This window comes from Medicago sativa, chromosome 7 (genome assembly GCF_051527215.1).
Source record: "Medicago sativa cultivar Bolivia chromosome 7, Bolivia_mono, whole genome shotgun sequence".
NCBI lineage: Eukaryota > Viridiplantae > Streptophyta > Magnoliopsida > Fabales > Fabaceae > Medicago > Medicago sativa.
Window position 1 is genome coordinate 80,221,628 of NC_140755.1, and position 15,673 is coordinate 80,237,300.

Below are 15,673 nucleotides of genomic sequence, written 5' to 3' on the forward strand. Positions count from 1 at the left end.
CCTGCTAAAACACTTGTAAATCCCCACATTATACCAACCACAGCAGAGAATTTCAACCACCATTTAACTTATTTTCCCCACAACACTTTTAATAGAATGCTTATTGAAAGAAAGTAAAATTAGAAGCAAAACTGAGATGTCAATCTATGAAAGAAGACTCAACAACATTTATGTCTTTACCCCCGCAACCATTTCCCCGAAAAATGTCAAACGCGATAAAAGGATAAAGGGAAATGGCTGCAAGGGATAAACAACGCTATGAACCTAAATTTACATTTTAAACCATAAAATAAAATTAGCAGGAAATCCAATTAGTAATAGTTCTTTTCCTGCTTTTAGTTCCATTAAAATCAAAGAAAAACCAAAACTGAAAATAGGACAGATATGCGCGAAAAGGGTTCACTTGGCACCCAAGGTAGGGAAATGCCCGGGATCTTCAATGGATGGAGCAGGTACATTGCTGTACGAATTTCCACGGAAACCTCCTCCTCCTCCTCCTCCTCCTCCTCCTCCTCCTCCTCCTCCTCGTGTACCACGGCCACCACGTCCCCTGCCGCGCCCACCTGAGTTATAGTGGGATTCTCCTTCAGCTGGCTTCAGAAACTCATTGATACTGACAGACTGACAAAAAGATGAATTCCAGTTAGTAAAATAAAAATCATCATGACCAAAAAAATTACATTCCAAAACTATCAAAAATCATACAATGGAAGCACAGATAAAATAATTTTCACCGGAGATGTCAGATAATAATTAAGCAAGCACATTTGACAAAACTAAGTAAAGCATCCAAAAAAAATTATGGTTTACCTTCCCAAGAAGGCAATGGTTACTAGAATTTTAAAAAAATAAACAAATATATAGTCTGATAACTGACATTAAAACCTTGATCGTCACACAAAACGAGTAAAAAAGAATCATGGAGATGAAAAAAAATGATATTAACATATGTTAGACAAATGTTGTCAATAGCAGAAAATAGCAATTTGATCAAATCCCTATGTACTTGCACCCTATATGGAACAATGGTGTTTTCTGTCCATATTCTGCTACGTTATAAGGCCCACTATAGTCACTATTTGACAATACTGAGTGAGACTTGAAAAACCATGAAGTTGTTATACATACAAAGTAACAAGGGCAAGAAAATTCAACAAAGAAATACCTTCTTGGCTTTCTCTTCCTTGTCATAAGCCTCTTTGCGCTTATCCTTATCAGCTCCCTAGAACAAAGATAGAAGTGCAACACGATATTAGCTGATATGAACCATACAACATAATAACTATTGTATAACTATTGATTAGGAAAGCAAAAGTAGATCAAAAAATTCTCACCAATTTAGCAAAGATTTCAGTATTGTCTTTCTTGCACGATAAGGCCTGCATGGTTTCAAATGCTTTAGTGTCAACCTTTCTCTCTTCAGTCTTTAGAGCTTGCAAAGCCTTTCTTTTCTCTTCCAGCACTTTCTCATATTCCTCCAGAGTCATTTCCTAATAACCAATCAGCAACAACAAAAACAGCTTATGGATTAATCAACTTCCAAATAAATTAAATCAGAAGTACGATTGGACACAGAGCACAGAGAAATGGAGAAATGATAAATCAAAGCCTTTGCAAATAACCAAGTGCACCTCATAAGAAACAACAAGGTTACCAAAGATATGCAATGCTTAAGTCAGTATGAATGTGCATGACAACTTTCAGACACTTGAAAAAGGTGAAGCAATACTGGACAAAATCAATTCAAAATTATGGAAAAACACAAAATGAAACAATCTCAAACAAAAAATCACATGATTGTTCTGTTAGTCAGTTAAATGGTAAAAAAAACACCAAACTTAGAGAATGCAACAACAGCAAAGAAGACACTTGAAAAAGGTGAAGAAATACCAGACAAAATAAATTCAAAATTATGGAAAAACACAAAATGAAACAAACTCAAAAACAAATAATCGCATGATTGTTTGGTTGGTCATTTAAACAGTAGGAAAACACCAAACTTGGAGAATGCAACAGTACGAATGGAGACGGACATTTACCTTGTCTTCAGGCTCCTTTTCTTCAGCTTCATTGGCAGGGCTATCCTTGTTCCCTTCGGCAACATCAGTTTCAGCTGCAGGCTTCTCATCACCCAAATTCTTTTCACCTTCATTCATGACTTCTTCAGTCACCCTGAGTAAATTATAAACCACAAGCAAATAAATATGAAAAATATCTACATTCAAAAACAAAAAACTCCTATAATAAACATGTAAACAAATGTAAGAATTTGCAAGAATGCTTACTGAGCAATTTCATCAGTTTCTGTTCCCCAGTTACCCCTTCCAGCACCTTCACGCTTGAAATCGTTTCTACAATAGAACAAAGAAAACAAAGAAAGTCAATATTGATAGAAACAGAAGTTAAACAAACAAATCATATCATCATATGGTACTAACAACACACCCTCGCCCAGTGCCACTGTGGCGTTCAAATGTTCTTCGGGGTCTTCCCTCTTCACCAGCATCACCATTGTTGAAACCTCCACGACGACCTCCGCGGTAGGGACCTCGTGGTCCACCATAGCTACGTCTTTCTGAGGACCTATCTCCTTCTTCAACAGGACCCTGGTTTTCAGGGGCTCCAGAGGCAGGGAACGAATTGTCATCATTTGAGTAGTCACGGCCGAAACCACGACCTCCACGACCACCACCAAATCCGCGGTCACCTCCACGTCCACCAAACCCACGGTCACCTCCTCGTCCACCAAATCCACGACCACCGCGTCCTCCTTCATTTCTGGACTCCCTCACTGTCAAAATAAAACATCAGAAAAAAAAAAAAAAAGTTAACACGCATGAAGAAGAATCATGACTCATGAGTGACCATTCAAAAAACAGTACATCATAAAAAGAACCTTGTTATATAAATGGACAACAAAATACACATCCACGCACAGAACAAAATGCTCAATGCTATGATGTCGCACTTGAAAAAACACAAATTTCAACTGACTGGACTGGAAGAATGTGTTTCGCATTAAATTAAAACATCTACAAATTACAGCCATCGAAATTGTATTTAACAACAATCCAACAAAAAGTAAGAAACCAACAGCTAACCACAGAAAATTATGACTTCATAGTCAATAAGCATGTTTGGATTGGCTTATTTCAGCTTGTCTACGGGCATAAATTTTGTGAGAACTTATAAAAATAACTTGCGACAACTTTCATAAGCTTTTTTCAACTTAATTTCATAAGTTCTCGAATATAGCTTATAAAAACAACTTGTAGAATATACAAAACCAATTCATTGTTATTTTATCTTAATAGCTTATGCAAGCTTATACCTATGATAAACGCTTGTGCTATAAGCTGCAAAAGAAGCTGTTTATCCAAACATCCAAACAGGACCTAAAACAGATTATTTACAATTGTGAACAAAAATAAACCACTAGCCCTCAGTTCTTCTCAACATGCATCAATCACACAGACAACATACAACAACAACAACAACAACAACAACCAAGCCTTATCCCATTAACTGGGGTTGCTACATGAATCAAACGAAACCATAGTGTTCTATCAATCACACAGACAACATACAATAATTAACCAATTATTGTCTAAACCTGTAGACGCAACATTTGACATCACAAAATACACAACAGCAACAACAACAACAACAACAACGACAGAACTTCTAACTAGTTAAAAAATATATTATCAAAAAAGTTAATTAAAAAATAACAACTTTCAAATTGAGAAAAGCCAGATTTATTATAAATGACCTACAAAAAAATCAAAGATAGACATATTATTAAAATAAATCAACAAATTAAAAAAATAAACAAACCAACAACAAATCAAAAGATTCATCATATTCATAGAAAAACAAACTTCAAATTAATTCAATTAATATAATCAAAACCCTAATAAGAAAATCCAAAAAAACGAAACAGTAACTAACCAGCCTGAGCAGGAGGGGTAGGCTTAGAAGGCAACAACGCAGGCTTGTTAGGCTTGCCCTGTTCCTTGACAGCACCTTTCTTAGCAGCAGGAGGAGCAGCAGCAGCTTTGAGCTGTTCAGCAACGATGAGCTGAGAAGGGTCCTCAGCGTCATCACCAAGCAAATCAAATGGATTGGTAGTGGCCATCTTCTTCTTTGAAACAACAGCAAAGACAATAACACGCGGTTCAAGTTTAACACACGAGCGTCAGGGTTGAAACTAGGCTTGCATAGTTACCATCGTACGAAGGAGAAGATAGAGATCGGAGAGAGAAGGGTTGAGAGAGAGAGTGAAAAACCCTAGCCGCAATGAGAGAGAGAAAGAGAGAGTGTGTGAGTGTTGAAGTGAGAGAGAAATGCACGGCAACCTAATCTCCAACGTTGGATTTTATTTATTTGGGACCTATGTGTTCGCTTAAAGAGTTGAGTGTTGGTCTCGCGGTGAGCATAGTTCAATTGGTAATTTATCGAGTTGTGTTCGAACCGAAGACTTTTAACTTATTCATTGAGATAAATTTCATTTTTATGTTTTTTTATGGACAATATTAAAGAGTGCTTCAGAAATATAGGTTAAGCATCTAAAACAAGTAAATTTTCATTAAAAAAATGGTGTAATCATTAAAAAAATGGAGTAGTTATTTTATTTGCATTTGAAGACAAATAAGAGGTCATTTAGAAGATTTGTCCATGGTTTGAGGAACATTTTGTATAATTTTCATTCAAGTCATTGTAATTCACTTTTATTTTAAATCATGCAACTTCGTAGATGTTTTGAGTCTTTTTTAGTGAAAAATCATGTAAATCGACAAAGCAATACATCATATGAAGGATCAAGGATATGAAGATTGAAAATCAATGGTTCTTATAAGGTTTTTGAAGGCAATACAAGTTGTGGAAAATTCATCTGAAGTTCCAAGGTATTTTAAGATGGAAGAACGCTAAAAAAGGAACGAAAACTGTAAAATTCGCACCAAGGCTACTACCTCATGCACCCCTGTGCATGAGACAGCCCTGGATCTTGTCTCATGCGCCTTTGTGCCTCATTTTGTGAGCCCATGCGCATGAGTGCGGGCAGGATGCCTATTTTGTTTGTTTTCCAAGCTGGATCGAAGGAAAAAGCTAAATTCTCATCTCTTAAACCCTAAGTAACTATGCACTATAAATAGAGACGCATGCAAATATTTTTATTCATTCAGAAAGCTAGTGGTACAAGGCAAAGGCCAGACATCAGAGCTTCAAGGTAGACAGTTTTCTCCTTCTCTTGTTTCCTCGAGGGTATGTTTTTTCTATTGTTCTGTAATGATGTCAGTTACCATGTCTAACTAAACATCTCTTGATTAGGGTTCCACGATGAACCTCCCCTTATTTGTTGGATTCCATTAATAAAGTTTCTTATTCGATTTATGATCTAAGTGTTTGACTTAACTTGTATATGTTATGTTCTTAATGTCTTTCAACTATTCGATTTATGACCTAGTCTTTCAACTATGTTATGTTTGACTTAACTAGCGCTTCTTATTTCATTCAATTATCGATGGTAGCCTTAGATCATTCGGCCACAAAGCCTTGTCAAAGTAATGATATTCCATCATACCATGTTTTTAGGATCTTTTAAGAGCTACTTTGGAGTCTTTCTAGTAACTTTATGTATGTTTTAGTTTAGATTTGTAATAATTCGAAGACATGATCGTTAAAGGAGAAAAATCACCCAAATCACCCAAACCATACAACTTTGTGGTCGTGCTATATTTTTTTTACAAGATGTATCAAGTGATCTCTTGGGGATAGTCACTATGGACTTTTTGTGAGGAGAAACAAGACAAGGAGTGAAGAAATCTGAGTAACCAGCTACTGACAGATGCGCAACACATGGCTTGTCTGGAAAATAAAAGTGTTTGTGATTGTATTATGTGTGTCCTGCACCAGATCATGCACGTCATGCGCGTACGTTTCCTGAATCAATGGGAGACGTGCATCTAGAAGAGGTAGCACCCCGTTATTCCTATTCAATCGGTTATTGAATATCTAAAGCTGAGTAAAGTGGTTCTCGAAGGCTAAAGGTTGTCGAAAACATCCCAGAGGCCAGGTTTTATCATCTGGTGACCCTATATTCATGTATTACTTTTTAATTTTTATAACTTTTGTGTCTAGTTTTAATATGAATGACTAGATTTCCAAATTATGTCAAGTAGAGGACTTTCTCTATAGTTGCTTGAACCATGTAATGCACTATTTGTGCAATTCGTTCATAAGACCAAATATTTGGCTGACTATACGACAATGTTTTAGTTATGACAAAGAAATTGTTATTTATGTAATTGTTAAACATGTTACATTATGTGTTGTTTAGTAAATAATATATGTTGATGCATGCATAGAAATCATAGTTCTAAAACTCGGCTCGGTCATCGACTCGGCGGGGGTACTGGGTCACTGGTCAATGGTCGAACCACTGAGTCATTGGTCGGACCGAATGACTGAACCGGAACCACTCGGATGACTCGGTTAGATAACTCAATCTTAGATTAAATTTATATAGTTATTTAACCGGATTAAATCGGATTGAATCGAATTGACTCGGCCACTTTAAAAACTAAAATAATGACACCTGTAAAATAAAAAAATCTATCCAACAATAATAATTTCATAGGCTAATTGCTCAAATTCAAAACATAGTCATAACTCAAAATACAACTTAGTAGTAAAAATCCAAATAGATCCCAAAAAAGTGTAATTACAACCTAAATTCAAATAAGAGAATGCCCCGGCTGTAAAAATCCAAAAAGATCCCATAAAAGTATAATTCCAACACAAGTATCATCATCAATAACATTTAATTCCAAGGAGTCAAGATTGTTTGAATTTCAAGCTCATCAAGGAATTCGACATCTTCCCCAGCAGCTTCATCAAAAACATTACTTTGATCCATGTTTTCTGCATTAGTGTGGTGTGCATCATCACCATAATCATCATCATCCTCCTCCAAATTCAATCCATTTATGGAAACATCAATTTAAACCAATATTAGCAATTGGTATATAACCATATAGTGAAATAATGAAATTTTAACCTTATAAGAAAAAACATACATACCAATATCATTTGAAATAGGTTGGATGGTCATATTGGCAAGATCATTGCGTAATGATTCCAACTCCTCAATTGTTAAAAATGGCGGTGAATCCTCCAACACCCAATTATCATGATGATCATCAAGTAATTCATCATTGATAGAGTCATAGTTTCGAATTTTCTTGTTCCTATAAATCATTATAAAAATATAAAGATTTCTATCTAAATGTAAAAGATTAAAAATAAAAAATGATGAACATAAGGTTTATTGTGAACAATCCCATGATGCAAAGAAAGAATATCTCACAAAATAAAGTATACATGTGTGCAGAAGCATTAATAAAATAATTACTACAGTACAAGAAGCATTATCAATCAAAGCTGAAATTTCAACATGGCTTATGTATTAAGTAAAACTCATGTCTGCTGAAATGTCAGCTAAGCACTTAATCATGTGTGCATAGCAAGCACATATTCTGCAACATAAAAGCATCACCAGGATCAGCCAAACAAAACATGATTAATTCATTTGCTCCTGTTGCTCCATCAGTCATCAATATACGGTCAGGATCAGTATAGGGGCAATGCAGAAAAAATAAGCACAGCAAAAGTAGCAGCAGTATATCTCACAATTAATTTGAACTATTTTATCAATCGATTAATATTACTAAAATATAGTAATACATACCTATTTTCTAGCATTAAGTTGTAACGAACAAAGACTAGATCATTAGGCCTTTGATGCTCCAACCTATTTTTTTTTTTTTTGAATGAATATGCTCAAACACATTCCAGTTTCTCTCGCAACCAGAAGAGCTACAAGTTTGACTTAGAACCCGAATCGCCAATTTTTGCAAATGTGGTGCTTGACACCCGTAAAGTTCTCATCATTCATCTATAAAATTGCAAAATTTCATCAATTAATAAAGGATTACCGTAAGTTTATATGATACAATGAAAGGTAAGATATTTGTAATGGATTATCATAAGTGTATATGATACAATGAAAGGTAAAATACCTGGAAATGGTGAATTTCGAGCTTCTATAGCAGATTTCCTTCCAAAATCGCCCTTAGAATTTCTAAAATACTTGTCTCTGTATTTAACTTTGCTCCTAGCTCATGATTATTACGAGCATACTTTTCAATGACATCTATAAGACCAGATGTGGTGGACTTGTGTTTCTCAAATTCAGGACTGAATCTACAAGATGGATTTAACCAATAACCAGCAGCATGAAGATTTTTTCGAAGTTGTGAATCCCATCGATCATCTATGATCTTCAAGTAAGGCTCCACTTTTGTCTTATTTCTTTGAAATCTCTTCACCTTATCCTCTCTAGCCTTATACATATTTCTGTAAAGAAAACCCATAGCATGTTTATCTTCACTGTCCACGAGACGCAACACACCTACAAGTGGTTCTGTGAGTTTCACTAGCTATGTCAGCACAAAAGTTAGTGTTCAAGACTTGTTCCACAAATTGTTTGGCCTTGCCATCTTTTGCATAAGCAGAAATTGTCCACTCTTGAGATGTTACCATGGCTCTAAGTGCATTTTTATGAGACAAAATACTCTGCAAAGCAATGAAATTAGTGGCAAAGCGAGTTGGAGCAGGACGAAGTATCTCTCTTCCATGAGTAAATTTCCTCATCAAATACAATGGATAGCAATGATTATATATACTTGGTAACATTTATGGCATGTGAAACCGCCTCTTTAACTTCAGGTAATTTTCTAATGACTTGAAACATCAAGTTAATGTAATGAGTTGCACAAGGAGACCAATACAGGTCAGGGAACTCTTTTTCAATAACCTACCAGCAGCAACATAGTTTGCAGCATTATCTGTCACTATCTGAACAACATTTTCAAGGCCAATATATAACACTACTTCCTTGAAAAGCTTAAACAACATCTCACCAGTTTTTGAAGCCCCATAAGCATTAACAGATTTGATAAAAACTGTTCCTTTAGGGCAATAAACTAAAAAGTTGATCAGAGTTCTCTTAACCCCGTCAGTCCACCCATCTGCCATAAGAGTACAAGCAGTAGTCTTCCAAATCTCACGGTATTTCTATATCTTTTTCTTTGTTTCATCAACCCACTTATTTAGCAAAGGACCACGTAAAGCATGTATAGTAGGGACTTTATATCCGGCTCCCATGCAACAAAGAGCATCGACCGCAAACTAAAAATATGGTGAATTTGCTGCATTAAATGGAATAGATGCAGCAATGAACCATTTTTCAAGTGCAAGATCACATTTTTCTACAACTTCCTTGGTTTGCAACACACTTTTTATAGTAGGTTGTGATCCGGGAGTTGTTCTAGGCAAATAGTAATTATCAAAGCTTCCATTCTTCGTTCCCTTTTGAGATGCAACAACCGCTGACCTAGGTTGTCCCCTTTGTGTTTGCTCTTCATTACCTAACTCTTCATTACCTATGTCAGGTTCAGTTCTTCTTTTCTTGAGCCTTGTCTCTTCACGATTTTGTTGCATCTTAAAGCGGACTTCTTCAGGAACTTTGCCGCATGATTCGACTTGTCCCGTTTCTCCAGCCAAGTGTAACTTTAATCTATTAATTCCACCTCCCTTTATAACTTTGTTACAGTAGATACATTGTGGTTTTTCTTTTCCATTGTCTAGGACAACTTTAGCGTGACCCCAAGCTACATCAGTTTTCGCCCTAACATTCATTTGAATTTGAGAATCTTGAGTCGAAGCTTCTGTTGATTGTTGTGTCGGTGCTTCAGAAGAGGCCATAGCTAATCACAAATACATATACATAAAGACAGTGAGAAAATCAGAGACATTTCCATTTATGAATGACACAAAGCCAAATAAAAAAACAGAGGAATTTACTATTGCTACAAGAATGTGAAGATAGTGACAGAGTAACATGAAAAAAAATTAAAACATGATGGACAAGAAAAAAAACACAACAGAAACTGATTCAAATTCAATCCCTCAACATAAAAAAAAATCATAACATTTAAAAGTCATGAAGTTACTTTTGTGTGTGAAACAACAACAACAACAGAAGCAGATGATCGATCACATACATAATAACAACATCAGATTCAACATTATAACATGGAATTATGAAACAATCAGACTAAATGATGAAAATAAATAAATCAAAACAAGAAATCAACAATAAATCAATTAGTAATAACCAAAAAGAAGCAAGGAAGAACAATCTGAAAAAAGGGTTTTCACGTACGTGTTTGAGAAATACAGGAGTGGAGCGACGGCGACGTGGAGAAAAGAGGCGGCGACGGCGACGGTGTGGAGGATGATGGTAAGGTTTGAACTTTTTCAACTTCTCTTCTCTTCTCTTCTCTTTGTACGTGAAAACAGAGTAGTGAATGGAGGGAGTGAGGTTTTAGACTTTCTTTCTAACCTTTTCTGACCTTTTTAATTCCAGTTTTTTCTTTTTTTTTTAATTGTCAAATCCAAAACGACGTCGTTTTAGTTAAGTTTTTTTTAAAAAAAAAAAAGATGAACCGGTCTGACCCACAACTCGGTTGAGTCACCGGTTTTTGTAACGCCTTCTTTTATTTATATATTTTTATTAAGTTAGAATCTATTTATGTGATTTATTTTATATATGTGAGGTGTTAGTATTTTATCATGTGGCATTATTCTATTATTTATTAGAATAAGAGAATTATTAGTGTAAGTAGAATTGGAGGTTAGAATAGAAAGAAAAATAAGTTATTGGACCTAAATAGATTTACGAAGAGTGAGTAGTATTATAAATAAGGAAGCTTAGGTTAGAAAGAGTTTTTACGTTAAACCGCTTTTTGGAGAAAGAGGAGAAAGAGGAGAACTCAGAGAGAGAGAGAACCCTAGGAACGAAGAACGCTGCTTTTGATTTCAGAAAAACTATCTAAGGTAAGGGTGAGACTATCTTTCACTAATATTAGGTATGTGAATCATTAGATTGCATCTAATAGGATGAGTTTGTAAGGGGAGTTTTATTCTTCGTAAGGGTTGTGTACTCATGTGGATAGTGAAGAGTTGTTAATTTTCATTGTTTTCTTATTCCTTTGATGATCTATGATTGAATTCGTGTTCTTTTTGTTGTTGTTATTATTTGTTGATTTTTGTTTCTAAAGTTGTGATGTTTTCATGATTCGTGATTGAAATATAGGGATGTTGTGTTTTCTTTATTTTTAAAAGAGAATAAAAACCATGACTACTTGCAATCGGATTCTGATTAGTTCTAAACTTTATATGGTTTGAATTGGTAATTTTATAATCAATTTATTAGGTCATTACTGTTTATATTACCTTTGGTTTGCTGCTACAAGTTACCCTATTATTATTATTTTTTTGGCTTGTGAGAAATTATTCTTGTTATTTTCCATCGCTAATAACACCGTAGATTCTAGTTCATCCAATTTAATTGCCGTAACCGTTAACTGTTGTTGTACCTACTTTGATTTAATTGGTGTATTACTATTATTGTGGTCTTGTGTGGATTATACATTGAGTTCCATAATGAAAACTACTAGTGTGCCATGCCAATTCAATATCAATGGTCGTGAATTGTTCTTTAAGAAGGCTGTAGCTTGATTTATTTATTTTATTCTTGCTATTGACAAAAGTTGAGTGAACATAGTATATTTATTCCTTGGATCGATAAACTTTGGCAATTTTCATAGTTTGATTTAGATTATTTGTTTTAAAAGAATTAATTGATCTTTCTTTTTCTTTTATTGGAAAGGTATTAAATGACGAGTAAAGATGTGTTATAAAAAGATATGCTATTTGTAGATGTGTTATTTAAATATGTGTTATATAAAGATATGTTATTTGAAGATGTGTGATTGAAAGATGTGTTATATGAAGATGTGATCTTGTTATTTATGCACTATATGTGTTAATTATGATGCTTATGATGATGTGATGTTTAAGATGTTGTTGATTATCATTTGATGCTGTATTTATATGCTGCATATACTGCTGAGTCTTATTTAAGATGTAAGTGTCGGTCTAAGTCAAGAAGTTATAAGAGATGTTGATAGAAATCTGGCAAGTGTACCAAAAACTATCGAAGTAGTAAAAATATCGATCCACAAGGACTGTGTTAATTTCAATTATAGCAAGCGCGTTATATGTTAGGATGTGTAAAGTTTGTATTTTGTTGCCCTAGGCAGTAAAGATTGGTTTTAATCAGAGTTGATTAAAGTAGAAAGAATTTGAAAGAAAATTATATTGAGATGAATGGTTAAGCCGGTGAATCCACTAATGCTTTATATGAAAAAGTCTACCTATCTCTACTCTCAATTACTACTCAGTTTTTATGATAAATTAACTAAGTGACTTTGATCAATCTCTCGCATCAAAGTCCTTTCCTAAGTCATAACCCTATTAATCTCTTAACGTGATTGAATAACCGCGGAAGCAATATTGGAACGTTAATTCATGTATCATAACCCTCAATTTCCTATCTCTAGGTTCCTAGTGTTGAGTTAAACAAAATTACTATTTCAGGATTAAAAGCTAGGGCTAATAGTCATTCAATTCCTAAGATCGATTCATGTGATTGCAAGAAGCTAGGGCTAGTAGTCATACAAAACGATAACATGAAAAGCAATAAACACAAGTAATTCTGATTAAAAACTGAATAGCATTGATAATAGAGAGAGTTCAACTACAAAATCATATATTACAAAAGTTTCATCATGGCTTAACCAAACTAAAGGTTTAGCTACTCATAGCTAAACAATCATAAGTATTAACAAGAGAAAACATACATAAATCTAACCAACGGGGTGTTGGTATGAGATTCAGGGCTCGTTCCTTGGTCTCCTGTCGTCCTTAGTGCTCAAAATCGCAATAATAATCCGTATCAAAACCCTTGCTAGCAGCTGGATATTTATAGAAAGAAATTAGGGTTTCAGAAAAGCCCATCATCGTGCCACGTTGCGGGTTGGTCGTGGCACGATGCTTCATTAATCCTACGTGGCAGCAGACAAAATCAACCATCGTGGCACGTTGCATGTTGCTTCGTGCCACGAAATTTCCAGAGATGAATCTTTGTCCCACGCTTCCTTCAACGTGCCACGAACATAACCAAACGTGGCACGATGCTTTGAGTTTTAGGCAATTTTCCTTGGTTTCTTGAAGTTTCTTCTCTTGAGCTCTTGTTCCTGTTTTGGCTTGATTTCACCATGAATCATTGCAGTTGACTCTCTAAATGCTATAATAAAGACCTAAATATGACTAAATAACTAGTGTTGATGCACTGTCATCACAACCCCAAACTTAAACCATTCCTTGTCCTCAAGGAATCAATTTGCAAATGGAAAAATCGCAGTGAGATAACAACTTACCAACCAATGATATGCTTAAAAAGTTCACTCCTTTCCGGTGTAATGATGTACCGGATGCCCAGCTCTTTCCTCCAAATCCACAACTCCACGCAATTGTTTGAATAGGGTCACACAATCATCATGCAGGTCTGCTGTATTACCATAAGCTTGAAAAATTTCTAAACTGTCAATCAAAGTCAGAGTCAAGTACACACTTTTAAGGTCTTTCAAGGTTATAACGGGGCTTAGGTGAAAGGTGGATATAATTTGGGAAGTAGTGTTATAAAACAATGAAGTTAAGCTCATACTACTTGGGTATCCTTGATAACACACAGAAAACCAATCCTTCCTTTCAAATTCAACACAAAGAGTACTAGAGAACTTATTTTTTTTTTCTGAGACATATAAACATTGTTGGTCTCATACACAAGATTCTTTTCTTTTCATTTTTTTTTTTTCTGCACATTTCAAGTGCTTTTTATTTTTCAAGAGATAACATATAAAATTGAATCATTTCTCTTTTCTTAGTTCTCTAGTACCCCCACCCCAAACTTAGTAAGTTGCTAATTCCAAAAGCAACCCCAAACTTGAACATTTCACAACCTAAAGAGCTTCAAACAAATAATTGGGACATTCATTCCTAAGGTCTTCTAGGTTTGTAATGTGGCTAGTCACCGAACAAAAAAAAAGATCTATACCTAATGGCTCAAATTGGCTTTACAAAGGATAAATAATTCATAAATCAAGGTAGGCTCAAAAAGGCTCAAGGTACCAAGCACTTTGCCTTAGTGTGTACAAAACAAGACCAATCAACAAATAGAGAAATATCGCAAGTTCTAGAAACAGCAGTTGCATGGAACACTCATATATGTAAAATTGGAAAAATAAAAATTTGGCTATGGACCTTACAAGTTGAGATATCTGGGAGTTGTGGCTACCTACTTTCTTTGCCGTACACTTCCCTTTGAATCAATTAGGCATCATCCTCCTTGAACTCTTTGGCATATCATTGGTATAGCATTGTTATGAAACTGATAAATTTCCACAAACAAACAGATTCATCAATAATAAACAAAGGAAAGCATCACAAACGGGGGGGATTAAAGTTAAACAAGTCACCAACATAATGTTTAAACAGAATAAAAATTACATCAAAATAAAAGAAACAAAAGACAGAAAACTGAAAAAGAAATTGGACTCTAAGTCCATCACTGCTCATCCTCATCAGTGGCCTCCGGATCACCCTGCAAGTCAGCATAAAACTCATTTATGCGCTGATCGCTAACTGCCCTCCCTCGAGCGAAGTCGGATCGAAGACGACCCTCTCTCTCACCAGCACGTCTCCTCTGCTCCATAATGTAGTCCTCCATGTTGGCCTCAGTGCCAAACCTATCAAAAGTATTGCTCTGAAGGGACCTCTGACGGTGCTGATCAGCAGCAAGAGACAGCTCCGCTCCAAAGTAAGGACCGTCCACATACAGCTGTGATGATGTATCCTGGGCCCAGCAAGCCATACCTCCTAAGTAATCAAGCATCATCGGGTGTAGTGGTGGGTATTGAGGCGCATCCTCCTGCATGGGCTGTGCCTGAGATGGTCCTCCACGCTCTCGCTGAACCGGTGGTCCTTCACGACCTTTCTTCTTCTCAAACTTCACCATAGCAGTATCATCGATAGCTCCCTTTGACTTAAGCATGATGTCTCCAAGCTCCTCCGGGACACTTTCCTTCTTACACAAAGCATTAATCAAACAAACGTGCCCCAAATGCACCGAAGTCCCGCAATTTGCCATTTCCTTAAGACTCAAGTTGATCAGTCGCCCCACATTTATCCCATAGCCAAAAATAATGGCCTCCAGAATATACAGCCTCTCCATAGGCAACTCAGATGTAGCAGAAACACTTTCCAAGGTAGAATGAATGAATGAAGCCCAAGCTTTGTATTGTGGCTTGAGGTCCACCACATCCATCCTAGTAGGAAACCCAGTAGCTTTGGACCTAATATAATCAACACCCTCTTCGCCAATTTCCTGCAAAATCTGCTGAAGCACATCATCGGAGGGAAAATTATTCGAGCTCCTTGACCTCCTCATTTCTACGTGACATTGTCTTGGAGGCTTTAGCCCTAGAAATGCATTGATGGCTCTAGGGCTATAATCTATCTGCTTTCCACGGACATAAACCACATTATCCTTATCTCCAAAGGCATTAGCAAAGAACTCAAGAGCAATGGTGCGATTGCTTTCTTTTTCAACCATGTCGTTCAATCTCTTCCACCCAAGCGTTCT

The 15,673-nt window shown here is 35.8% G+C and overlaps 3 protein-coding genes across 4 annotated transcripts; all 3 read right to left on the reverse strand.

Moving 5' to 3' along the window:
• Positions 1–119: 119 nt before the first annotated feature.
• LOC146909024 (RGG repeats nuclear RNA binding protein A-like) lies at positions 120–4,355 on the reverse strand. 2 transcript variants are annotated; one of them, XM_085724991.1, is made up of 7 exons: positions 3,952–4,355; positions 2,446–2,791; positions 2,286–2,351; positions 2,040–2,172; positions 1,335–1,490; positions 1,166–1,222; positions 120–621 (listed from the first exon to the last, which is right to left on the reverse strand). In XM_085724991.1, exons 1-7 carry the CDS (start codon positions 4,136–4,138, stop codon positions 400–402), a joined length of 1,167 nt encoding a protein of 388 aa, XP_085581117.1. In that variant the 5' UTR covers positions 4,139–4,355; the 3' UTR covers positions 120–399. The 2 variants fall into 2 exon arrangements, with proteins under 2 accessions (XP_085581117.1, XP_085581116.1); XM_085724990.1 differs by having other exon boundaries at positions 2,034–2,172.
• A 2,468-nt stretch (positions 4,356–6,823) lies between these two features.
• LOC146909025 (uncharacterized) lies at positions 6,824–7,779 on the reverse strand. The gene is made up of 3 exons (XM_085724992.1): positions 7,751–7,779; positions 7,084–7,250; positions 6,824–6,987 (listed from the first exon to the last, which is right to left on the reverse strand). Exons 1-3 carry the CDS (start codon positions 7,762–7,764, stop codon positions 6,824–6,826), a joined length of 345 nt encoding a protein of 114 aa, XP_085581118.1. The 5' UTR covers positions 7,765–7,779.
• Positions 7,780–8,105: 326 nt separating this feature from the next.
• LOC146909026 (uncharacterized) lies at positions 8,106–9,099 on the reverse strand. Its single transcript, XM_085729320.1, has 3 exons — positions 8,879–9,099; positions 8,602–8,710; positions 8,106–8,501 (listed from the first exon to the last, which is right to left on the reverse strand). Exons 1-3 carry the CDS (start codon positions 9,097–9,099, stop codon positions 8,106–8,108), a joined length of 726 nt encoding a protein of 241 aa, XP_085585446.1.
• Between the last annotated feature and the right edge of the window lie 6,574 nt (positions 9,100–15,673).